The following is a 25,680-nucleotide window of genomic DNA, read 5'->3' on the forward strand; positions in this document are numbered from 1 at the left end:
AAAGAGGTGAGGTCACACTGTCTGCAGCAGCAGTACAGACGCATGGCAGAGCATGTGCCAGCATGCGTCAGTGCAACACACAGACACAAAACACAGCAGAATGTCAACAGCATCCTTTTTTCACTTCGGAAACAAACCCCAAACTCCGGTTCTGAAAAATGAAGCCAACACGGAAGTACTGTAATGGCAAATTATTGATTGAGTGCTTATTGATTGATTATTAATTATGGCCCTTCTAAGATGTATTTTGTGAACTATGTTCTTCACCACATTGCAGAATATTGCTGTCCAGAATATTGCTGTGAGAACATGTATCAAGTGTTATGGGAATAGACTGGATGTTATGTCTTGTGAATGTCGGATGAAGCTACATGGCTGAATGGAAACTTACTAGGGTGGATGGAAACTTTTAGACAGCAGTGGAAAAGTACTGCCCTCCAAGGTGGGGGGCGGGTGTCATAGTTTCAGTATATGATCTGTTGTAAACGATGATTCGGGGCTCTTGCATTGACAACGTGGTCAGGAAGAGACCTCTCTGCAGAGATGTTATTGTGGAATAAAAACCTCCTAGAAGACTTGAAACGGATATCTCATTATTGATGAATCAGCAGGGCATTGCAGTGGATTTTTCCACCACAGTACCAAACTGCAGTTCCTCAAATGGCCACTGGATGCTGGCTCCAAAAGCGAGAAACCCCCCTTTAGAGTAGCCCCCATGTTAAAATGCCCAAATTTACAGCAGAAATAAACATCTTTACAGCCTGGTTCAAAAAACAATATTGGCCTCTCTAGCTCAGTGGTTCTCAACCTGTGGTACGGGTAGGGTACCACTGGTGGTACGCAGTAGGGATGGGCATCGAATTTCGAATTTTCGAATAATCGTTGTTATTATCAAGGTCGACTTTTATTATTGAAATTCGAAAAAAAAAAAAAAAAAAAAAAAAAAATTGAGTGAAATGTTGCATTGTCTCCCCTGATTCTAAGTATAGTCAAATCGCTTGGTTTGAGCAAGTAAAACAATTTTTATAAGCATTTTAAGCAAGGTTTATGGAAAAATGAATGGCGGATGAAATCCCATGAAGAGGGAGAGGGGGTGACTTTGGCACCCCTTTGGCACTCAGACCTGAGCCTACTAAATATTTAATGAACCACTCATGATTGTCAAAACTGTTTTTTATTTTCGAAAATGTCAATGTCATGTAACATGTTCTTTACTTCAGTGGTGCAATGCTTGTTTGAGCTAAAAATCCACAGCAGAAGCTTTTTATATTAATTAATAAAGCCGTAGACTTAGAATCAGGGGAGACAATGCAACATTTCACTCACAAATTTTTTTTTCGAATTTCGAATTAAATTCGAATTTGGCCAGCGAATTTCGAATAGTGTTTTTGCTAGAAATGCCCATCCCTAGTACGCAGTCCCTCTCATACTTTCATATAGTGATCATTTCTGAGGTGGTACTTGGTGTAAAAACTACTGCTCTAGCTAATTTCACCATTCATGACAACTGGATGGGTGGGGGGGGGGGTGTTTAAACGACTCACCCATTTATACAGTCTCTTGGTGCAATGAGAAGTCTGAATGTATAGAAGTCAATGGGAAAATGACGCGACTTCTCACTTGATTTATTTCCTCAGTAAAACACCACATCCTAATGACTTTATGGTCTCAATCGCTACTTTCAAGTCTTCTTCAATGCAGCATGATGTTCATTTTGTAAATTATGGTCCCAAAGCAGAAGCAGACTATGTTCGGGGGCATGATTGACAGGTTGCTTGGCCAGTGATCACACAGCTTGCAGATCACAGGCCAATAGCAGGCGGCACTGCAGCTCTGTCTGGGGGGGGGGGGGGGGGGGCAACAAGATGGGAATGGTCAAAATGCCAAACTCGAGGCATCCAGTCCAGAAACCAATGGGTGAAGTGAGTGATGTCATGAGTGATGTCATGGCGTCCTTTTTCACTCATTTGTGAAAGGCAACACCCCTGCTGTGCATGGGGCATAATGTGTGCTCTCTATCAGATTGGTTTCAGCTTCTATCTGAAAGCAGAGATGCTGCAGGCTGGCAGATTGGTTTCAGCTTCTATCTGAAAGCAGAGATGCTGCAGGCAGGGCAGGTATAATCTTGATGAACACGATCCTCTCTGATGGAGAGCAGCTTCTCATCTGTCTTGCCACCGGCCCCCGGAGCTTCTGCCAACCTTCTGCCCCTGTGCGGAAACCAAGCAGGGCCACATACATACAAACAACCCCCCCCCACACACACACACACACACACACATCTAAGGGACAAATAATAATAATTATAATAATGATAATGATAAAGGTAATAATAATAATAATAATAATAATAATAATAATAATAATAATATTTTCTAAACGATTCTAAACCCCATAGTAAAGCCCTAAGGGTCCAAGCTTCCATATTTCACGAAGACATATTTGTTGACTTCCTTTGCTTTTCCTCCAGCTGTTTATGCATTGTTGACCATTTATCAAACTAAACCCAATACCAGACCTCCAGAGACATTTAATGATGGGTCCTTCAAAGTTGCCCCTTCTCTTCAAGTTTAATAATAATAATAATCATTTATTTATTTTATATAGTGCTTTTCAATTACCCAAAGAAGCTGACAATATGATTACACAGAAAACAAAATAAAAAACGAGCAACAGGCAACAGATACAAATAACAATTAACACATCTAATCAGGGATATATGGAAACAGAGAGGATGGAGGGAGCGTGTGGGAGGGACAGCTGCCAGACAGAAGAGAGGGAAGGGGAAAGGGGGAGTCGCAAGGTTGGAGGAGGTGGTTATGGGTAAGGGAGGTTGTATGCTTGGGAGAACAGGTAGGTTTTGAGTCGGGATTTGAAAGTGGAGAGTGAGGGTAAGTCTCTGACAAGCTGGGGGAGGGAGTTCCAAAGTTGGGGTGCAGCTCTCGAGAATGCTCGATCTGCAAAGCTTTTAAGTTTGGATGGTGGAACGGTGAGAGGAACAGTGGATGAGGATCGGAGGGTTCAGGTGGGGCGATGGGGGAGGAGGAGGTCAGTCAGATAAGATGGGGTCAGTCTATGGAGGGCTTTGAAGGTGAGGAGTAGTAGTTTGAAGTGAATGCGTTCTTTGATGCGGAGTGGGAGAATGGAGGACAGGAGGGATGGGAGTTTAGTCATGCAGGTTATCAGAGTCTGACAAACTGCCATAAGGCAAGGCTCCTAGTGATTCACACAGCGAGTCCTCACAAACATGGATGGAAAAAGCAATGAAGCAGGGGGAATTGGCCAAGTACAATTTTGGGAGAAAAACCGGACCCCCCCAAAAAACAAACAAAAACAAAAACAAACAAACAAACAAACAAAACAAAAAGTTACTTTTTTTATTACAGATTCTGATTTAATATGCATTCTGTACAGTCCCATGGCACGTTCATGGCAATGACTCTTTCTGAATATGTTGGACGGGATTGAATGGAGTAATATGAACATTCAGCTATGGTGCGTAGTGACAGCTACATTTTGACAGTAGAATGTTTAACCTTAAATCAAGTAGACAGTGCTCAAAGAACAGTCGTGCATTGTACAAATGATTTTCTGTACACTACGATGAAGTCTGATAGCACACAGTAGAGGAGTGAAGTGTCTCAGCCCTGACTGATGGACCTGAATAATAATACACCTCTTGATAACAATGGTGCTGTGTTAAAAGCTCTGCAGGACCATCTGGATGCAGAGAGAGAAAGGTGTTTGGCAGACAGACTCTCTACACTGTGGGGACACTTCACTGGGCTACAATAGCCTCCTGGATAACAGGCTCTTCCCTACGCATGTGTCAGCCTGTCTTAATGACTGAACCAGAGACCTTTAATGTGCCAATTTGTTTCACAAACTGGAGTTAATTTGCGGCCTAATTATACGCAAATGCATTGGTTCCCCCTTGCTCCTCTCTCTGGGGACACTGGCGGGCTTATTGGTTGCCTCTCAGCCTGCTCGCCTCCTGTACCGCATGCCATCAAGCCGCAAATGAGGAGCAGCACTGTGCCAGGCTGGCAGCCACAACCCCCCCCCCCCTCGGAGCCCCCGTCTCTGGGTGGGATTCAGACGTAACCTCCTCCCCTCCGAGTCCCCCGTCTCTGGGTGGGATTCAGACGTAACCTCCCCCCCTCCGAGTCTCCCGTCTCTGGGTGGGATTCAGACGTAACCTCCCCCCCTCCGAGTCTCCCGTCTCTGGGTGGGATCCAGGCGTAACAAATGGCCAAAGTCAGCCCGCTCGCTCTCATCTGTAGAAGTTGCTGTTTAAAAACAGAGCTCGACACGTCTTAAGACACGCTGCTATGCACACGCCACACGCTAACTGACACGCTGCTATGCACACGCCACACGCTAACTGACACGCTGCTATGCACACGCCACACGCTAACTGACACGCTGCTATGCACACGCCACACGCTAACTGACACGCTGCTTTGCACACACCACATGCTAACTGCAGGATTGAGCTCTTGGGCCTGAATCAGGAACGCAGGCCGGGCTGGGAGCGGAGCAGGTCGAGAAGAACGGCCCCGTTCCTTCGCCAGGATTGAAAGGGAGATGCTTCAGGTGTGCCTACGCTGACAGTTGACATTAACCATTCAGGCAAGGATTTCATCAGCTCCACAGGTGGAAACACGCGTGGAATCGATACATCTTGAATATTTTAATTGTTGGAAAGATCACCTCTCTCTGGTTGCAAACAAGAGGAATTCAATAGAACCATGTAGTCATGTTGGATCAGTGATTGATACGGGCAGAGGGCTGCAAACCACAACGCATGGGGCGTGTTTGCAGTTGCGATGCACCGCACACAGAGCGCGTGTCTGGTACAAACATCCTCTCATTATGCGATCCTCACACCAAGAAACATTATCTGTGAAGACACACATAAGCCATGATGGTGGGAGGAGCAGAGCGGGCAGTTTTCACTCCAGGGTTTCTGACTACAGCAGAGAAAGAAAACTCAATGTCAACACAGTAATCGCAACTATCCTTATGAATGCATGAACGCCTTGCACTGAATGTTACTGTGCATCCAAGGGGCTCTAATATGCAGTGTTGGGGGTAACTCATTACAAAAGTAACATATTACATGTAATATATTACTTTTAGCAGTAACTCTAATATAACTTATTACCAATATGATTTAATTAATATTATACCAGTTACTCTGTCAAGTAACACAAGTTACAAATTGAGTTATTTATTTATTTTAATCAAAGCACATATAAAAAAAGATACAATCATGTCCTAATCAAAATTGTGTTTTTATGCAAATAACCACTATAGATGACAATAACAAAGGAAAAGGATAACATTTTGGATGGTTTACACTGACTTCTAGAGATGGTTTAAATTATTTTTCGGGATGGTTCCGGGGCGGCGATGTCATTCTGCTACTGCAGTTATTTTGATGAAAGTAATGCAGAAGTAGTGTAATAAGTAACGAGTTACTCTACACAGACAGTAATATTGTAAAGTAACGTATTACTTTAAATTAAAGTAACTAGTAATATGTAGTATATTACATTTTGAAAGTAACTTGCCCAACACTGCTAATGCGCCAGGATAAAAAATGTATAGCAGCAGCAATACCAAGTCTCCTAGACCTAGAAACGCATGATTTCCAGCAGAAAAGCAAGACATTGCACAAATCAGAAGTGACTGACGCTTAGCTGCAATTTCACCAATATTTCATCAGCATCAAATTCAGTAGAGTAGTGAGTGAGACTTCTTTAGTGCCACAGCTCCCCAGAATAGTCCTTTTCAGTGAAGTTGTACATCTGATGATGCATATGTATATATAAGCTGAGAGCCATGTCCTGGCCTATTTGAATAGAAACACATTAGCAACACTCCCTTCATAATGATAACCCACTCTGTTCCCATACCAAGCCACAGTGCACAGGGAAAAATACATGCGGCTGTGGGGCCTAATCCCTTTGCATGGACAGTGATATCACCATACTACAGCTTGAGCTGAAGTAGACACTGTGGTATTCCAAGCAAGAGCTGTTTATTACTGAGACAGGAACTCACTGACAATGACAGGCGTATGTTTAACACAGTAACAAACGGCCATACAACCATACACCTCTGTCCTACAGTCTATTTCCATTTTGCCCTGCCCTCCATCTTTAGTGAGTCAATGGCGCGTGTGTCATGACATGACATGCCAAGATAGGAGGGATGAAACGGGAAGGAAGCAGACCACACCAGCATGAGTCAACACTGTTGAAGAAATAGCGACTCTCACTGAGGTAAGAGGGGCAAGGCTCAAGCTAGATCACAAGCAATTCAAAGTCTTTATGATTCACTATGAACACATCTCAGGAGGTATTGAGTAAACCACACTGCCTGCGGCTGCATTTTCGTCAATTTCTTACACACGTACGTCGCAGACTGAAACAAAAAAACCACGGCGCACATTCTCACTCCGTCTCCACACAAACACTGACCCTTTATTCAATCAAACGGGGCTGAACGAAGGAGCGGAGGAAAGAAGAGAGGACAACAAAAAGGACAAAAGTGGAGATGAGCCAAAGAAGCCGAAGAAAGAACAACACGGCGTCTGTTCAATAGGCGAGTTGTTCAGCAGCCGGCCTGCCCGGCTGCTCTGACTGCAACCCATTAGATGACATGTTTGAACAAATACGCTGAGCAAACACTCAGCTAACATTCCCCTCTGGCAGCCGTTGACAGTAGATTTGTAGAACAGCATGAGGCAGGTAGCCATTGTTTGATCAGAGGAGGCTGTGATAGAAGACGGGATGGGTGGAAGGAGGCTGATGAGGGAGAGCTACTGGGTGGGGCAGAATCTGGACGGAGACTGAGACTTTCAGGTAACCCACCCCTGTTCAGATGATCCTGTAGCAGTCAGCACACGTGCACGCGCATGCCCGCACACACACACATACACACATACACACAGGATAGAGCCATCTGGGTCCAAGCCGCCGTAACCCACTGGCCAGCACATCTGGAAGTGCTTCCGAAGCAATCATCAATACAGCCATTCTACAGTAAGACTGACCAAACCATCACCCGTACAGCACATTGCCCTGTAGGCACAAATACACCTAATTCCCCTTCCTACCTAAAGCATTCCTCCCTGCCTCTCCCACCCAGATCCCAGCCCATCCCCTTAGAGCGACAGAGCCGGCCTCACGATAGGAAGATGCTTCGCAGGCAGAGAGACAGAGCATATAGAGTAGACTGTTGCTGGGTTAGATAGTCCGGTGGTGGCCGGGAAAGGCATACCAAGGAGCAGGAGAGAGTTCCTGCGTGCCTCGTAGGCAGGTGCGGACTGCATAATCGGGCACGTCGGGCAAATGCCATTGCCCGGTGGCCTGGCCTAGCCTGGCCTGGCCTGCAATTTTTTTTTTTTTTTTTTGGTGTGTGGTCAGGCCACTCACTGAACAGCAGGCCAGGCGCCGCCTACTGGTTTACTAGTGATTTTATTACTTTATTAGTTAGTCTGAAGTGATAATTACACTTCAGGGTTAAAGTGGGTGCATCTCATTGTAAAATTGGACTCAGAAGCTCGGAACCATGAAAATATGGACAGAGCCACCGTGATGTCACTCATTCATTTCCGGACTCTTGTGTTGGAGCCTTGAGTTTTGCATTACTCAACACTTGGCTATAGGCTATAGAGACTAAAACTATTGTTGGCCTAATTTTTCAGAAACAAAGGTTGGGGCTTGAGCAGAACACACTACCATGTCTAGGGGCTTGCTTAACACTTTCAGTGCCACGGCCCTTGGGCAAAAGGTTGCTTGCTGTGCCACATAGGCCGCAATGCATTTTAAAACAGTCATATAATTTCTTTAATAATTACTATGTAAACACTGAACACGCACAAATAACGATGAGACTCTCTTCTATCACCTGCAAAAAAAAGTTTATTGATCCCATTTTCCGTTCTTTAGTTATGAGCCGGAGAAGATAGCTTGATTGAACGAAAAACAGAGCTTTTTTTCTACGAGCTGAGATAATGAGCCTTTTGTGAAATTAAACATTTCAAGCACATCACTGACTCTGAAGCTAATTTTCTGATGTAGTCACACCTCAAAAATAATTTCCTTCAATAAAACAGTGAAGGCAAGGGAATTTTGTTTGGAAGAATAATATTTTTAGCTGAAACCAGCAGCGCTGGCGCCTGCATGCGCTGCTGGTTGCAGCTTCTTGCTGATCTTTTGCTGCTGGTGGGCATCGGATATTCTGGCTTGCGTTTGCCAACCCTGTCCTGCTGTCTGGGTCTGTGTTGTGTACTTGGCTCTGCGTGCCCACCTCCCCCCCTCCTCCTCCCCCCCCCCCCCCCGTTGTGGGAGGAGTGTCTCTCTGCTCTGCTGTTTTCCCTGCCTGTGCTCAGCACTGAAAAAGTCGGCTAGATCCTGCTTTTTTACAGCCGCGTGTACCAGCTCCCATGCTTCAAGTTGAGAATAATAACAAATCCACGGCTGATCATGCAAATGGGTGTTGCAGGGGACACGGAGGCTGTTGCAGCGGACACCGAGGTGCTCAATTGTGATAGCAGATTGGCTGCTGCAGGGGCACAGCTAAACGTTGCTTCAATGAAGCCGCTGCATACGGACGGATGCGATGCGATTTCCTTCCCCCCAATGACTTCTTCTGTGTGTTTCACTCCACGTTCTCTCATCTGGAGAGCGCTGTCGCCACCTAAGGGTTCTGTAAAATAGGTTAGACACATTCAATACCTCTGATACTGTAAGAGGCGATGTAAGAGGCATAGATCGACACCCCCCCGTCAAAAAAAAAAATTCGAGTTATTGACGCCATTTGGCGTCGCTGGCACTGTACGGTAAATTTCTAATGACGCCATATGGCGTCGCTGGCACTGAATGTGTTAAGAGATTCAAGATTCAAGATTCAAGATTCAATCAGTTTATTGCCATGTCAACAAAGTTGATAGGAATTTGTCTTGGTTCGCTCTCAAACAAAAAAGACATGACAGTGCAGCAGCACACCATATACAAACAATAGAACAAGAACAAAATAACATTCAGGAACAGTATCCAGCAGCATCGTATTCAGCAGAAGTGCATACAGTTTAAAGTGCAATAGGTCAGACATAATCAATGGATCAGTGCAAGTTCAGTGCACAGGAAGATGTTTAATGAAACTGAGAATATGTCAATGTTTATTATTATTGTTATGATGTGTAGTTCTTAAGCCTGTGGAGAATAATGCAGTATGCACGATCTGATCACTCTTCCTTAAATAAAGTTTGCTGTGAAGCGTTTGTACAGAGGAATGTTTTTGGTTTTACTTCTTCATATTATACTTGCAGTTATCTAGGCAATGTTGATGTTTCTATTAATGAACAAATAGGTAACATGTATCATCGCGTTAGCATTATGTTCACTAAATCTGGCTTCAAACGACCCAAATTGGGCTTCAAACGGCCCAAATCTGGCTTCAAACGACCCAAATTGGGCTTCAAATGACCCAAATTGGGCTTCAAACGGCCCAAATCTGGCTTCAAACGACCCAAATTGGGCTTCAAACGCCCAAATCTGGCTTCAAACGACCCAAATTGGGCTTCAAAACAGCCCAAATTGGGCTTCAAACGACCCAAATTGGGCTTCAAACGGCCCAAATCGGGCTTCAAACGACCCAAATCGGGCTTCAAACGACCCAAATTGAGCTTCAAACGGCCCAAATCTGGCTTCAAATGACCCAAATTGGGCTTCAAACGACCCAAATTGGGCTTCAAACGACCCAAATTGGGCTTCGAACGGCCTAAATTGGGCTTCAAAACGGCCCAAAGCGGCCCATGCGCGTCAGCCCGTATCTGCCTGGCCTGCTTGGTATCTAATGCCCGGCCTGAATTATGATCCCAGTCCGCCCCTGCTCGTAGGCCTACATAAAGACACGCCAAGGAGCAGGAGAGAGTTCCTGCGTGCCTCGTAGGTCTACATAAAGACACACCAAGGAGCAGGAGAGTTCCTGCGTGCCTCGTAGGCCTACATAAAGACACACCAAGGATCAGGAGAGAGTTCCTGCCTGCCTCGTAGGCCTACATAAAGACATGCCAAGGAGCAGGAGAGAGTTCCTGCGTGCCTCGTAGGCCTACATAAAGACATGCCAAGGAGCAGGAGAGAGTTCCTGCTTGCCCCGTAGGCCTACATAAAGACACACCAAGGAGCAGGAGAGAGTTCCTGCGTGCCTCATAGGCCTACATAAAGACATGCCAAGGAGCAGGAGAGAGTTCCTGCTTGCCCCGTAGGCCTACATAAAGACACGCCAAGGAGCAGGAGAGAGTTCCTGCGTGCCTCGTAGGCCTACATAAAGACATGCCAAGGAGCAGGAGAGAGTTCCTGCGTGCCTCGTAGGCCTACATAAAGACACGCCAAGGAGCAGGAGAGAGTTCCTGCATGCCTCATAGGCCTACATAAAGACATGCCAAGGAGCAGGAGAGAGTTCCTGCGTGCCTCGTAGGCCTACATAAAGACATGCCAAGGAGCAGGAGAGAGTTCCTGCGTGCCTCATAGGCCTACATAAAGACATGCCAAGGAGCAGGAGAGAGTTCCTGCATGCCTCGTAGGCCTACATAAAGACATGCCAAGGAGCAGGAGAGAGTTCCTACGTGCCTCGTAGACCTACATAAAGACACGCCAAGGAGCAGGAGAGAGTTCCTGCGTCCCCCGTAGGCCTACATAAAGACATGCCAAGGAGCAGGAGAGAGTTCCTGCGTGCCCCGTAGGCCTACATAAAGACACGCCAAGGAGCAGGAGAGAGTCCCTGCGTGCCCCGTAGGCCTACATAAAGACACACCAAGGAGCAGGAGAGAGTTCCTGCGTGCCCCGTAGGCCTACATAAAGACACGCCAAGGAGCAGGAGAGAGTTCCTGCGTGCCTCGTAGGCCTACATAAAGACACACCAAGGAGCAGGAGAGAGTTCCTGCGTGCCTCGTAGGCCTACATAAAGACACGCCAAGGAGCAGGAGAGAGTTCCTGCGTGCCTCGTAGGCCTACATAAAGACACGCCAAGGAGCAGGAGAGAGTTCCTGCGTGCCTCATAGGCCTACATAAAGACATGCCAAGGAGCAGGAGAGAGTTCCTGCTTGCCTCGTAGGCCTACATAAAGACACGCCAAGGAGCAGGAGAGAGTTCCTGCGTGCCTCATAGGCCTACATAAAGACATGCCAAGGAGCAGGAGAGAGTTCCTGCGTGCCTCGTAGGCCTACATAAAGACATGCCAAGGAGCAGGAGAGAGTTCCTGCGTGCCTCGTAGGCCTACATAAAGACACGCCAAGGAGCAGGAGAGAGTTCCTGCGTGCCTCGTAGGTAGAGATGCTGCGATCCGATCATGTGATCGGATATCGGCGCGATATCAGCCAAAAAACATGGATCGGATCGGATCGGATTCCAGCGAAAATGACCGATCCAAGGCTCCGATATAAGCACTCCATTCCATGACTCCGCTCCAGGATTTCTATCCAGCATGCAGCAGCAGCAGCAGCAGCAGCACACAGAGGCCAGGGCCAAAACGTCAGACACACCCGTCCTTAACCTATGTGCGATTCGAAATCACGCGTCCGCACCATAGACTGGCAAAACATGGCTGCCCCCAGTGTGGCTGACAGAAACAACCACTATTGCAATTTGCAAGACATGTCCCGCAAGGTTTCTGAGATTAGGGGAAAGTCTGAGCTGGCGTTACGCTAAACCAAACGTGGGGATGAGGCAGCGGATTTGTTTTGGCGTTAACGTTAGTTGTTGTGATGATGGCTAACGGGGCTAACGTTAGCTAGCTGGTTAGGCTATCTAGTTGCAGGGAAGCGCTCCACAAGCTTGTTGTGACCAAAACCCCCGCATTTAAAGCATTTCATACTCCCAGAGCTGGCGTAAACCATAGAGAACCTCATGCATTAGCCTACTCAAAATGTAACGTCCAGGGTTTGTGTCTCCAAAATCAACTAACGTTAACGTTACATGCAAGCTAACGTAGCTAGCTGCGGAGCACTCATGATCTATAAGGAAAACGAATGCGCACATAGCCTACATAATTGTCAACATCACATACATGTATTTTCTTTAATCTAGACTACAGGCATCATTTTTCAGTCAAAAGTGAAACGACACAGATGGCGTATAGTGAGGCTTTCCATGCCTCACTATAGAACTGGCCCCATGCAAAATTCAGACCGCTTATATGTTGCCGTCATGCCAATAAGAGTCTAAATGTATTTTTTTATGTTTTATCTGCAGACTAAGCAGCTAGGCTTTCGGTTCTATAAAAGCCATTATTTTTTGTAATGACTATTGAGTGATACACTTTACTAAAAAAAATATTATATCACAATAGTGATGTCAGATTTGCTTAGGTCAGAGCTATGGAATATTAAATCCATCTTTGCTCACAACATTTGCCCTTTCTTTCTTCTTCTTTTTTACCCCAGGTGTGCATAAAATACAGGTTAAGAACTTATGATAAAGTCATGGAAATCCATTGGTCAAAATGTGTATGAACCCTGAAGGGTTAAATTGAGCATTTATGAGAGATTTCAAAAATATCGAGATATATATCGTGTATCGCGATATAGCCGAAAAACATTGCAATATTCTTTAGAGGCCATATCGCCCAGCCCTAATTTGATTGTTATGTTTTAGTTTTACATCAAATGAATTAGATGAACTAAATTGTTTACATACTATATTACCAAAGCACACACATACATACCTAACCCTAAAAATGTTTGTTGCCTGCGCTATCAGACAGCATAGAGAGACTTAAATATGTGCTGTATCGGTATCGGATCGAAATCGGTATCGAATCGGGTATCGAAATTTGATCGGAATCGGATCGGTTTTGAGCTAAAATATCGAAATCGGATCGGAATTGAAAAATCTTGATCGCAGCATCTCTACTCGTAGGCCTACATAAAGACATGCCAAGGAGCAGGAGAGAGTTCCTGCGTCCCCCGTAGGCCTACATAAAGACATGCCAAGGAGCAGGAGAGAGTTCCTGCGTGCCTCGTAGGCCTACATAAAGACATGCCAAGGAGCAGGAGAGAGTTCCTGCGTGCCCCGTAGGCCTACATAAAGACACGCCAAGGAGCAGGAGAGAGTTCCTGCGTGCCTCGTAGGCCTACATAAAGACACACCAAGGAGCAGGAGAGAGTTCCTGCGTGCCTCGTAGGCCTACATAAAGACACGCCAAGGAGCAGGAGAGAGTTCCTGCGTGCCTCGTAGGCCTACATAAAGACACGCCAAGGAGCAGGAGAGAGTTCCTGCGTGCCTCATAGGCCTACATAAAGACATGCCAAGGAGCAGGAGAGAGTTCCTGCTTGCCTCGTAGGCCTACATAAAGACACGCCAAGGAGCAGGAGAGAGTTCCTGCGTGCCTCATAGGCCTACATAAAGACATGCCAAGGAGCAGGAGAGAGTTCCTGCGTGCCTCGTAGGCCTACATAAAGACATGCCAAGGAGCAGGAGAGAGTTCCTGCGTGCCTCGTAGGCCTACATAAAGACACGCCAAGGAGCAGGAGAGAGTTCCTGCGTGCCTCGTAGGTAGAGATGCTGCGATCCGATCATGTGATCGGATATCGGCGCGATATCAGCCAAAAAACATGGATCGGATCGGATCGGATTCCAGCGAAAATGACCGATCCAAGGCTCCGATATAAGCACTCCATTCCATGACTCCGCTCCAGGATTTCTATCCAGCATGCAGCAGCAGCAGCAGCAGCAGCACACAGAGGCCAGGGCCAAAACGTCAGACACACCCGTCCTTAACCTATGTGCGATTCGAAATCACGCGTCCGCACCATAGACTGGCAAAACATGGCTGCCCCCAGTGTGGCTGACAGAAACAACCACTATTGCAATTTGCAAGACATGTCCCGCAAGGTTTCTGAGATTAGGGGAAAGTCTGAGCTGGCGTTACGCTAAACCAAACGTGGGGATGAGGCAGCGGATTTGTTTTGGCGTTAACGTTAGTTGTTGTGATGATGGCTAACGGGGCTAACGTTAGCTAGCTGGTTAGGCTATCTAGTTGCAGGGAAGCGCTCCACAAGCTTGTTGTGACCAAAACCCCCGCATTTAAAGCATTTCATACTCCCAGAGCTGGCGTAAACCATAGAGAACCTCATGCATTAGCCTACTCAAAATGTAACGTCCAGGGTTTGTGTCTCCAAAATCAACTAACGTTAACGTTACATGCAAGCTAACGTAGCTAGCTGCGGAGCACTCATGATCTATAAGGAAAACGAATGCGCACATAGCCTACATAATTGTCAACATCACATACATGTATTTTCTTTAATCTAGACTACAGGCATCATTTTTCAGTCAAAAGTGAAACGACACAGATGGCGTATAGTGAGGCTTTCCATGCCTCACTATAGAACTGGCCCCATGCAAAATTCAGACCGCTTATATGTTGCCGTCATGCCAATAAGAGTCTAAATGTATTTTTTTATGTTTTATCTGCAGACTAAGCAGCTAGGCTTTCGGTTCTATAAAAGCCATTATTTTTTGTAATGACTATTGAGTGATACACTTTACTAAAAAAAATATTATATCACAATAGTGATGTCAGATTTGCTTAGGTCAGAGCTATGGAATATTAAATCCATCTTTGCTCACAACATTTGCCCTTTCTTTCTTCTTCTTTTTTACCCCAGGTGTGCATAAAATACAGGTTAAGAACTTATGATAAAGTCATGGAAATCCATTGGTCAAAATGTGTATGAACCCTGAAGGGTTAAATTGAGCATTTATGAGAGATTTCAAAAATATCGAGATATATATCGTGTATCGCGATATAGCCGAAAAACATTGCAATATTCTTTAGAGGCCATATCGCCCAGCCCTAATTTGATTGTTATGTTTTAGTTTTACATCAAATGAATTAGATGAACTAAATTGTTTACATACTATATTACCAAAGCACACACATACATACCTAACCCTAAAAATGTTTGTTGCCTGCGCTATCAGACAGCATAGAGAGACTTAAATATGTGCTGTATCGGTATCGGATCGAAATCGGTATCGAATCGGGTATCGAAATTTGATCGGAATCGGATCGGTTTTGAGCTAAAATATCGAAATCGGATCGGAATTGAAAAATCTTGATCGCAGCATCTCTACTCGTAGGCCTACATAAAGACATGCCAAGGAGCAGGAGAGAGTTCCTGCGTCCCCCGTAGGCCTACATAAAGACATGCCAAGGAGCAGGAGAGAGTTCCTGCGTGCCTCGTAGGCCTACATAAAGACATGCCAAGGAGCAGGAGAGAGTTCCTGCGTGCCCCGTAGGCCTACATAAAGACACGCCAAGGAGCAGGAGAGAGTCCCTGCGTGCACCGTAGGCCTACATCTACCGAGTGCCTGACATGCCTTTCAGCGGCCGGCACCGCGGCAAGGCCTGCAGGCGTCTAAACATTCCTGCAGAATGAAAGCCTTTGAGTGGCTCTGTACAGACGGTGCTTATCTGCTTGTCCTTTTCCTGCTCGGGGCAGCTTCCCTGATAGCATCCTTCTAAAACACGGTGGGGACAGGTCGTTGGCCGTTACCTAGCAACAGGTGGTCTGAATGATACCGCCGTGGCTAGGAGGAGGAGAAGAGAGGCCATTCGGGCATGCCACATGAAAAGAGGTGGAAAGTGGCAGAGAGGCAAAGCCACTATTTTCCCTGATGAAATATCCTGATTGTGAATAGATTCATGCTGACCTGAGGGCTGGCATGAATACAAATAGGCACTTGAGGCTTGGTCATGGAACTTTAATGGCATCGCTTTTGAATGCAGACCGATGCTTTTAGCGTTACGGTGAAAACACACCGCACGCGTCTCCTGCACGTAAGCTGCGCGGCGCGACCATTTGCGACCTTGTGCGCAGCCAGTTTTCATTAGGACACCATGTTAACAGATCTGTCAGTCCACACCGAATTGCGCGCAGCGCGCCGCTCAGCTCAGCTCCGCGGACGCTCAGGGCCGCTCAGCTCAGCCTGGAGTTCTATTTTCCTGCGCGGCCGTCTGCGCCTGTGAGCGACTCTGTCAAGTTGAACAGATCAGATAAGGGCAGACAGGAACTCCGAAACCGGACATTCGTCAAATAAAACCAATTTCAAAGTGAAATAATGTTTATTTACGTTGTTGATTGCCCCTTTGGAAGTGTGAAAAGAGAGAAAGAGCAGTGGGAGAGGGGGAGCGGCTTCTAGGGGCTCATTGCCTGCGGAGCAACAAGTAGAGAGCTAGGACTCGCCTTCTCTCTACAACAGCACGCACTGGGAAAACGGGAGGAGAACAGACAAATGATGCAATTGCATTTTATAACGAAGGTAGCCATTAACTGTTATCCCAAACATATTACTTTAGATATTTATGTCATCATTTACTTGGCCATGATAAGGAAGACAGGAGATCTGGGGCAAAATATATAGCGGACGAGCAGAGTGCGCAAAGAGAGCTGCGCTCTCTGTGTGGACACTTTAAGCGACTTCTGCGCGGAGGTGCGCTGCGCGGCGCATGCGCGCAATTTTCGCCTCTGGTATGTCCCCAGGGTTAGAAAATACACTGATATATTAGGACTGTGTGAAGAGAAGAGAGAGATAAATATTACAAATTTACATTTACAAATTTACAGTTGATAAATGAAGTGGGTAAGTGGTTGAAGATGAAGTGGTTTAAATTAGTGCTGCACGATTAATCTAATCGCAATCGCGATGTCAGCACGTGTGATCAGGGCCGTAGCCAGGGTTCCGAAATAGGGGAGGTCCAGCAAGGGGAGGTTTTTTTTTTCCCTTTTTAAGCCATATTTAGAGTAATATATCATTTTAAATCAACATTAGGATTATACTGTTGTGATGTCATTATTCAGTATATTCTCTTTCATGTCACCACCTGCTCAGCTCTCCTGTCAACATAATTGTAACTAACAAACACAAACTGTTTTAGCCAAATTCATATCAAAATGACACCTACAAACACAGGTACACAACCCAAGCCGTACACAACACACAAAGTCATCATCGATAATAAAAAAAACATACAGAGGGACATTTATTTATTCCTGATAGGAACGATTGAAAAATAAAATAAAATATATTATGTTGTTTTTACCTTTACACCACCTCTTTTTGTTACTTATTGGGTCATGAAACTGAAACCATGCATATAGCCACCTGCATACCTGACTTCGGGAGCTTGGCAATTGGCATCATGCATGATTAGCCAGTAGCATCCCAACGTGTCACACAGGTAACATTACTTAAGAGACAGACTAAACACTTACTTTCTTGGTTGTTGCTAAAAAATCTGTCAGTGTCACTCACTGTCTGTCGTTCACTCGCTCACTGTCTCGCAGCTCGCTCACCTTCAATTATCTCGCCAGGCAGACAGACAGTCATCACTCACCACCAGGGGCGGACTGGGATCATAATTCAGGCCGGGCATTAGATACCAAGCAGGCCAGGCCGATACGGGCCGACGCGCGTGAAAAAATTTGGGCCGTTTGAAGCCCAATTTGGGCCGTTTGAAGCCAGATTTGAGCCGTTTGAAGCCCTATTTGGGTCGTTTAATGCCAGATTTGGGCCGTTTGAAGCCTGATTTGGGCCGTTTGAAGCCCAATTTGGGCCAAGTCCAATTTTACAATGAGATGCACCCACTTTAAACCTGAATAAAGTAATAAAACCACTAGTAAACCAGTAGGCGGCGCCTGGCCTGCTGTTCAGTGAGTGGCCTGGCCTGGCCTGCAAAAAAAAAAAGAATTTTTTTTTTTTTTTTTTTTTTTTTTTTTTTGGCAGGCTGAAATATTAGGGGAGGTCCGGACCTCCCCGTCCTCATAGCTAGCTACGGCCCTGCGTGTGATTACATAACCGCAAAAGATTATTTTATTTTTTTCTCACGGCTTTGTGTGTCTGTGTGTGTCTGTGTGTGTGTGTGTATGTGTGTGTGTGTGCCTCCTCTAAACTAACGTTACACGCGACGCAGCAAACACACGTTTCTCTGCCATCAAACTGGGCATCAACACTAGCGGGAGACTTCTCCGATGCACTCCCGCAAATAAGTAATGTTATGCGCAGCAAGGTTCACAAACGTAACATTTTACCGAGAGGGAGAGAGAGAACATCCATGAACAGCGAGCTATGCTAATAACTAGCTAGCCGTTCAGAAAAGCATGTAAACAGCCGTGTGATTAGTGAGAAAGTCAGTAAAATAAGGAGAGAGCTGCAGGTGCTTATGCAGAACTACTGCACGTTTAAGTGCACAGTGGGTAATGACCCGCTGTGATGAAGAATATAACGACGAGATTAACAAGGTTTATAGCAGAGAAAACACTGTTGCAGCTGCCAGCAGCAGCACCTCCCAGGCTCCTAGCTAGCCTGTCACATGACGCCTTCATGGTCCCTCGATAAAGTCTGCAGATGCACGTTACCTCGCCTCTCTCTCAAGAAGCGTCACGTGAGTATGGCCTTTAAGGCCATCTGTCACTACAAAAGAAATAAACGGGGTGTATCATTGTATTAGGCTGTATTGTAGCCAGATTAGGCTGTAGATTAGCTAGATACTATGTCCCAGTTAGCTCTGGTTAATGCTTAGAGTAGTCAGTTGTCTGATCTTCTCCCCCCCCCCTCTCTTTCCCCCTTTCCCCGCTTCTTCCCTTCTTCCCCCTTCTTGTTCTCCTCTCTTTCCATGCTCTTTCCTCCCCCACATCCCACCGCCCCCCCCTCCCTTCTCCTGCTCTCTCCTCATTCTCCCCCCCCTCTGCTCCTTCTCCTCTTCTCCCCTATTTTCCTGAATCCCTGCCACTTCCTGCTCTCCCTTCTCTCACATTCCCCCTGCTCTCCTTCCCCTGCACCCTCCCACCTCTCCTTCTCTGCCTCTCTGTCCTCCCCCCTCTCTCACATTCCCCCTGCTCTCCTTCCCCTGCACCCTCCCACCTCTCCTTCTCTGTCCTCTCCTCCTCCACATTTCCCATTTTCCCCCCACCCTCGCCCTAATCCGGGCCCGTATCCTACTCCCTCCCTCCACCCTAGACCCTACCTCTACCCTCTGTCCTCCCCCCTCTCTCTCATTCCCCCTGCTCTTCTTCCCCTGCTCTCCTTCCCCTGCACCTCTACTCTCTGTCCTCCCCCCTCTCTCACATTCCCCCTGCTCTCCTTCCCCTGCACCCTCCCACCTCTCCTTCTCTGTTCTCTCCTCCTCCACATTTCCCATTTTCTCCCCACCCTCGCCCTAATCCGGGCCCGTATCCTACTCCCTCCCTCCACCCTAGACCCTACTCTACCCTAGACTCTACTCTACCTCCCCTGTACCCTTCCACCTCTCCTTCTCTGTTCTCTCCTCCTCTCTGTCCTCTCCCCTCTCTCACATTCCCACTGCTCTCCTTCCCCTGCGCCCTCCCACCTCTCCTTCTCTGTTCTCTCCTCCTCTCTGCCCTCTCCTCCCTCTCACATTCCCCCTGCTCTCCCTCCCCTGCACCCTCTCCTTCTCTGTTCTCTCCTCCTCCACATTTCCCATTTCTCCCCACCCTCGCCCTAATCCAGGCCCGTATCCTACTCCCTCCCCTCCCCCAACCCTAGACCCTACCCCTACCCTGGCTCTCCCTCCCCTGCACCCTCATCTCTCCTCCCCTGTTCTCTCCTCCTCCACATTTCCTATTTTCTCCCCACCTCCCCCCTCTCCTCCCTCCACCCTAGACCCTACCTCTACTCTACCTCCCCTGTACCCTTCCACCTCTCCTTCTCTGTTCTCTCCTCCTCTCTGTCCTCTCCCCTCTCTCACATTCCCACTGCTCTCCTTCCCCTGCGCCCTCCCACCTCTCCACATTTCCTATTTTCTCCCCACCTCCCCCCTCTCCTCCCTCCTCCCTCTCCCTCCCTCCTCCACTCTCCTGCTTTCTTCAAATGTTCAAATGTTATCTTTATTCTGTATATTCTTGTTACTGTGTGTTAGCTAGAATCAGCTAGACATACTTTCTGTGAAGCCCTCTGAGACATGCTTGTGAATTAGGGCTATATAAATAAACTTGACTTGACTTGACTTATTACTGGACAGACATGTAACTAACTTTGCACTCTGAGCCATCTTCTATGTGCTGTAACACAGTGCAGTTTCTATTTTTCTGGTGTTTCTTTTTTACATGTTTGGGACAGGCAAATGTCTCAAAATGTTTTATTTTTTTAAGATAATTTTATTTCAAATTGTTTTATTTATTTAGTTTTAATATATTTTAAATTGTAATATATTTCATGTATTTTAGTCTGTGATACGTGAAACCGTGGTATTTTTGTCCAAGGTTATCATACCGTCAAAAACTCATGCCGGCACATCCCTAGATACCATTTGTTTATTATATCGCAATCACAATCGCAAATCGCAATATTGTCCACCATAATCGCTAATCGCACCTTTCCCCCAAATCATGCAGCACTAGTTTAAATACTTGAATAGTAGCTAAATTATGACAAAAGTTCAATGGACAAACCAAAGAGGATCCTGGAGCACACGATTCACTGGAAAATTGCTTTATTCAATGACTAACGTTTCAACGCCTACTGCGTCTTCATCAGAGTCAAACAGGGTGACAAGGAAAACAACTTGCTTTAAAAAGCCTCCCCAATACACATCGCAGTCCGTCATTGGCTGCTAAGGATGGGAGGTGCCCAAACCCAGTGGGCCAATAGCACTCAAACCGCACAGTGAAGTAGGCTATAATGGCCAGCCACATTTATAAATAACAATATAATATAAGCCATAGAATAGAAATACATAGGCACAAATAACAATTTCTCCAAAGGAAAGGTACAGGTTATAAATAACAAGAGAGGCTTAGTTCCTCGTTTAGACCATTTGGTTCAACAGTATTTAGGCTGTGAATCCAAAATGCTTCTCTTCTTAACAGTTTATTGACAGTGTCGCCTCCTCTCTGTGAGGGAGACACATGCTCAATACCCCAGAATTTCAGTGTGGCAGCAGAGCCATGCTGGGCCTGAGCATAGTGTCTCGCTATTGCATAATCCATGTTGTGGTTGCGGATTGCAGCCTTGTGTTCAGCAATACGGACTTTTAATGCCCGTTTGGTCTGTCCGACATACACCATCCCGCACGGACACTTCAGAATATAAACCACATGTGTGGTGCTGCAGTTTATGAATGAGTTAATTTTATACTTTTTACCAGTCCGTGGGTGAGAAAATTGTTTGGTGTCGGCGGAGTTGGAACAGTGGGTACAGTGACCACATCTGTAAAAACCAGAGGGAGGGGCGGGTAACCACGTAGGCTTAGGGGGGGGTGTCATGGTACTGTGAACCAGTCTGTCTCTTATTGACCGAGATCTCCTGAAAGAAATTAACGGAGGCTCTAAACACAGTGACTTGAGTGCAGGGTCACTCTGTAGAACGTGCCAGTGTTTGTTGATGGTGTGTTTGATCTCTCCACCGATTGGAGAGAACTCCGTGGAGAAACAGAGGCGTGGTGCGGAAGAGCCAGAGCGCCTGGATTTCTCAAGGAGGCGGGCTCTCGGGGTGCGCACTGCCCTTTGATAGGCTGCCTCGATAACTGTCTCCGCGTAGCCCCTGTCCAGGAAGCGTTTCCTCATCTCAACTGTTTTGTCCATGAATTCTTGGTCTGTGCTGCAGTTTCTCTTCAGTCTGAGAAACTGGCCAGTGGGAATGTTGTTGATGAGTCGCCTGGGATGATGGCTGTCAGCTCTCAGTAGAGTGTTCCTACTAAGAGGTTTCCTGTAGATGGTAGTGTCTACACCCCCGTGTCCGTTTTTGTAAATGGTTAGATCCAGGAAATTTATATTTTTATTGGAGTGTTCCATTGTAAAACGAAAGTGTTGTGTGGTGGAGTTAATGTATTCCATGAAATCATTGAGTTCGCCAGTGGTACCAGTCCAAATAAACAATTACATTAGATAGTCAGTCAGTTCATATGCAATAATAGGCGATATTGATGTTGGGATTTTAATATTTTGACTGACCATGTCCGGTTCACCAGTTCCCCTCCACCCCGAACAGGCACCCTGACTGACCAGAGGAGGCACTAGTGCAGCAGCCAGGACAAATACCCTCAATCCGGCTTCCCTCCCGCAGACACCAGCCAATCGTGCTTGTATGGACGCCCAACCAAGGTAACACAAGGACGCGAACCCTGTCCACTGATTTCTAATCATTCTTCATGTGGAGAACACCTTCTGAACAAGAACTCTGGGATACGCTAACTTTTGACATCACCTTTTTTCTACTTAACTACCCCGAGTCTGTGCTCTGTCCTCTGTCCTCATTAGGCTTCCCATTTTCTGCTCTGTTGCTAACATCTTAGCGGCTACAGAAGCGGGAGGGAGGGATCCGTTTGATTATCGCGCTGACTTATTATTTTCTTCCTCACAAACCACAGGAGAGGAGGGAACGTGCATTCGAAAAGGCGTTTCAATTAAAAATCAGCCCGCTCGTTCCTCTCTCTCTCTCTCTCCCCATTTTCTGCCGTGGAGAAATGACAGGGTGCTGCTAACTGGCGCTAACTGTTGTGCTGGCGCGAGCTAATGAAGTGCTGAGAGATGTGCTGTGTAACATGGGGGTGTCTTGGGGGCATGGGGCTCACCTTGACAGATGGAGGGGGAAATAAAAGACTAAATGCAGGGCTAAATTATGGGACGAATTTCAAAAAACGGCCATACTGGGCACGGACAAAAACAGCTGCCCTGCTGGTGTCATGGCAATGTGTAAAATAATGAATGCAGTGTGATTTTGTTGGGGTTTTCGGACAGTTTGAGGCAATAACAGCCAAACAGCAGAGAAGCACAGGCCTGCTCACAGTAGCAGTTTCTGACCACATCAATACTGTATGTGCCCAGCGTCACTCCTTCAGCCCACAGAGTTTGAGGTTTTTGGTTGAGTCATGCTTTACCGCTCCGCCTGATATCCTGTAGCTGCCTGACACCACCTGTATCCTGAGCTCCTCTCATCCCCTCTCCTATTTCTCTCATCTTCCTCTGCTCCCACTTTTTCCTGTCCTCCTCCTCACCTTCTCTCTCTCTCTCCCCTCCCTGTCTCTCTCTCTCCCTCCCTCCCTCCCTCCCTCCCTCTCTCTTCTCATCTCCTCACCCTGCCTCCAATTCTTACTCTCTCCCTTATCCATTTAATTTAATTCTAACCCTTCTCCTACAGTACCTATCCCTCTCTTCTACTTCCTCATTTCTGATCCACCCTCTTTTTATCATTCCAGTCAGTTTTCAACCTCAGCTTCCCTAATTTAGTATTCCCGATCAAACCCCTGTTTTCTCTGACTCTGTCTGTCTGTCTGTCTGTCTGTCTGTCTGTCTGTCTGTCTGTCTGACTCTATCTGTCTGTCTGTCTGTCCTAAAGTTTATGAATGAGCAACTGGACTCTTCTGAGACTCTTCACCATGGCAGCAGCTGCTGCTATTATAATTAAAAGGCACATTTCTATGGCTCTGTATCATTCAGAGAAGCGGGCTGGCCACTTTCTCTTCGAGTCATTCTTCCTTTTCCTACTTAATGACAGTAGTGTTTCAAAGTCCGCTGCCCACGACAACACAATCAAAGGGTTAGTGCATTAAATCCAAATACAGAGTAAAACCTCTCCGTGACACATTACGCAGAGTGCACATCTGTCCCTTACCTTGCACTTGCACATGTCGCTGACCCTCTGCTCCATGGACTGTCCGGCCTTGGGTCTCACCAGGAGGTAGAGGGCTTTGACCTCGGGGCAGGACCTCAGCAGCTTCTCCACCAGCACTTTGCCCATGAAGCCCGTGGCGCCCGTGATCAGCACGCTCTTGCCGGCGTAGTAGTCCGCTACCGACGCCATGCTGCCGCTGCCGCCCGCCGCACTGCCACAGACCTCTGTCAGTCTGCTCTGGCCCTCTGTCGCCTGCTCTCCCGGATCGTCAAGGTCCCCGCCTTCGCCAGACGGCGTCTGAAGAGGGGAGGGAGGGAGAGGGGGGGGAGCGAGAGAGAGGGAAGAGAGAGAGAGGGAAGAGACGATGAATACGAGGGCAGGCAGCAACATCGTTTATCAGGAAGCATGTGTGAGGCGTATATGGATTTGCACTCCGTTTGCACCTATTGTCCGGACTTCCTCTATTGTTTTGACCCTCAAAGACGGTTGCATAGACGGAGGCTCCCGACCTGGTCTGCCTACCCCATCTTTGTTTGCAAAATCCGTGATTGCGTGGAAGTGTGGACGGGAGGAAACGAGCAGACCTTTGGAATTCCCCCTGTAAAATATAACCATATTATAGTTATATTTTAAATTTCTGAAATAGAAGTGTTGGACATTCTTCAAGTCGAGCAGTCGTGTTTTTTGTGTGTCAGTCAGTGTGCATTATAATAACAGCAGGATAAAACTGTTTTAGCCTGTTATTGATGAATTAATTTTAAATATTCCCTGTGCATACGGAGATCTTTTCTGGTGAGGGTGTAGCCTTTAATTGCTTCGGCCTGACATTTTTGGCAGACCTTAAACACAAACTTCAACGAATTCCAACCGTTGAGTGCTGCTGGTTCTCTGTCCTGACCTTCAGAGTGCTGGGAGACGCTTGCAACCGGCATGCAAATCAGATTAATATTCATACCATTGTGTGTGTGTGGTGACGGCTGTCTGCACAAGCATGACCCAAGTCAAGGTCTGGGGCCCTGGGAAGAAGAGGGTGTGTGAAAGGTGCAATGACAGGGTAGTGGCTACATACACCTCATTTAAACAAAGATATGAGGAACCACTACAACCTCTGAACCAACCACAAGGGAAAACACACACACACACACACACACACACACACACACACACACACACACACACACACACACACACACACATACTCTTGACACTGTGACCTTAGTGTTCCCGTATCTCCGCCTCTCCCTGACCTCAGCAGCACATGTGTAGAACTAATTCACACCGCGCCCTTCCACTGTGCTGTTTGCAAAGATAACACCAGAGGAATAGACACACTATAACCTTGTTTAGGAGACATTGCATGACATCCTAGCCATCATAAGTTTTTTTTGTTTGTGTAATCTCCACTGTTGTGCAGAAGGTCTTATACCTTTTTTTACATCAAAAGTCCCACTAGTACACATTTTTGTGTTACCCAGGAAAGTAGCAGGGGGTAGCAGCAGCAGCAGCATCGCCTTTTAAGCTTTTATATCGCACTCTCAATCCGCGTTTCTCCATGGCTGTGGGCTCTCTCTTCCCCCTCGCTTCTCCCTTCTTCTCTCACACGGCTGCCCAGGCGAGTGTCAGGCCAGCCAAAACAAAATGGAAACTTCCGGGTAAAAATTTCAAACTAATGTCATTTAAACAAGCAAATAGCCTCACTCAAAAGCTGTTTCAAAAAACGAAGCAGCAAACATTGTATCAAAAATACTCGTTTCGATGTTAAGATTACATAATAGTGAAACTGTGGCTGTAAAGTATTACTCAAAATTAAAATTAATTGTTAACGTCACAAGGGTTTTATTTTGAAAGAGCTAAAGCGGATGACCTATTTGCATTCTGGCTGACTTGACGCAGTCTATGCGCCTGCTGCCTGGCGCTCGTGCATGCAGCAGGAGAGAGAGATGCTTTTTTTGGTCGGCATATGCCATCAATGTAAAGTAATGAACTGTTAAGAAAGTCGAATTTCAGCCTGTGGGAATCACGAATCTCACTG

The 25,680-nt window shown here is 46.5% G+C and overlaps 1 protein-coding gene across 2 annotated transcripts in view; it reads right to left on the bottom strand.

Annotated features, from left to right (window-relative positions):
- The window catches only part of LOC310793714 (fatty acyl-CoA reductase 1), a 104,982-nt gene that overhangs the window by 46,466 nt on the left and 32,836 nt on the right, over positions 1-25,680 (bottom strand). For both annotated transcript variants that reach the window (XM_083655575.1, XM_083655576.1), the window contains exon 2: positions 23,649-23,945. In XM_083655575.1, the coding sequence (XP_083511701.1) occupies positions 23,649-23,945 (297 nt within the window). The remainder of the gene's footprint in view (positions 1-23,648; positions 23,946-25,680) is intronic.

Source organism: Poromitra crassiceps (assembly GCF_964638095.1).
Source record: "Poromitra crassiceps genome assembly, chromosome: 2".
NCBI classification, from domain to species: domain Eukaryota; kingdom Metazoa; phylum Chordata; class Actinopteri; order Beryciformes; family Melamphaidae; genus Poromitra; species Poromitra crassiceps.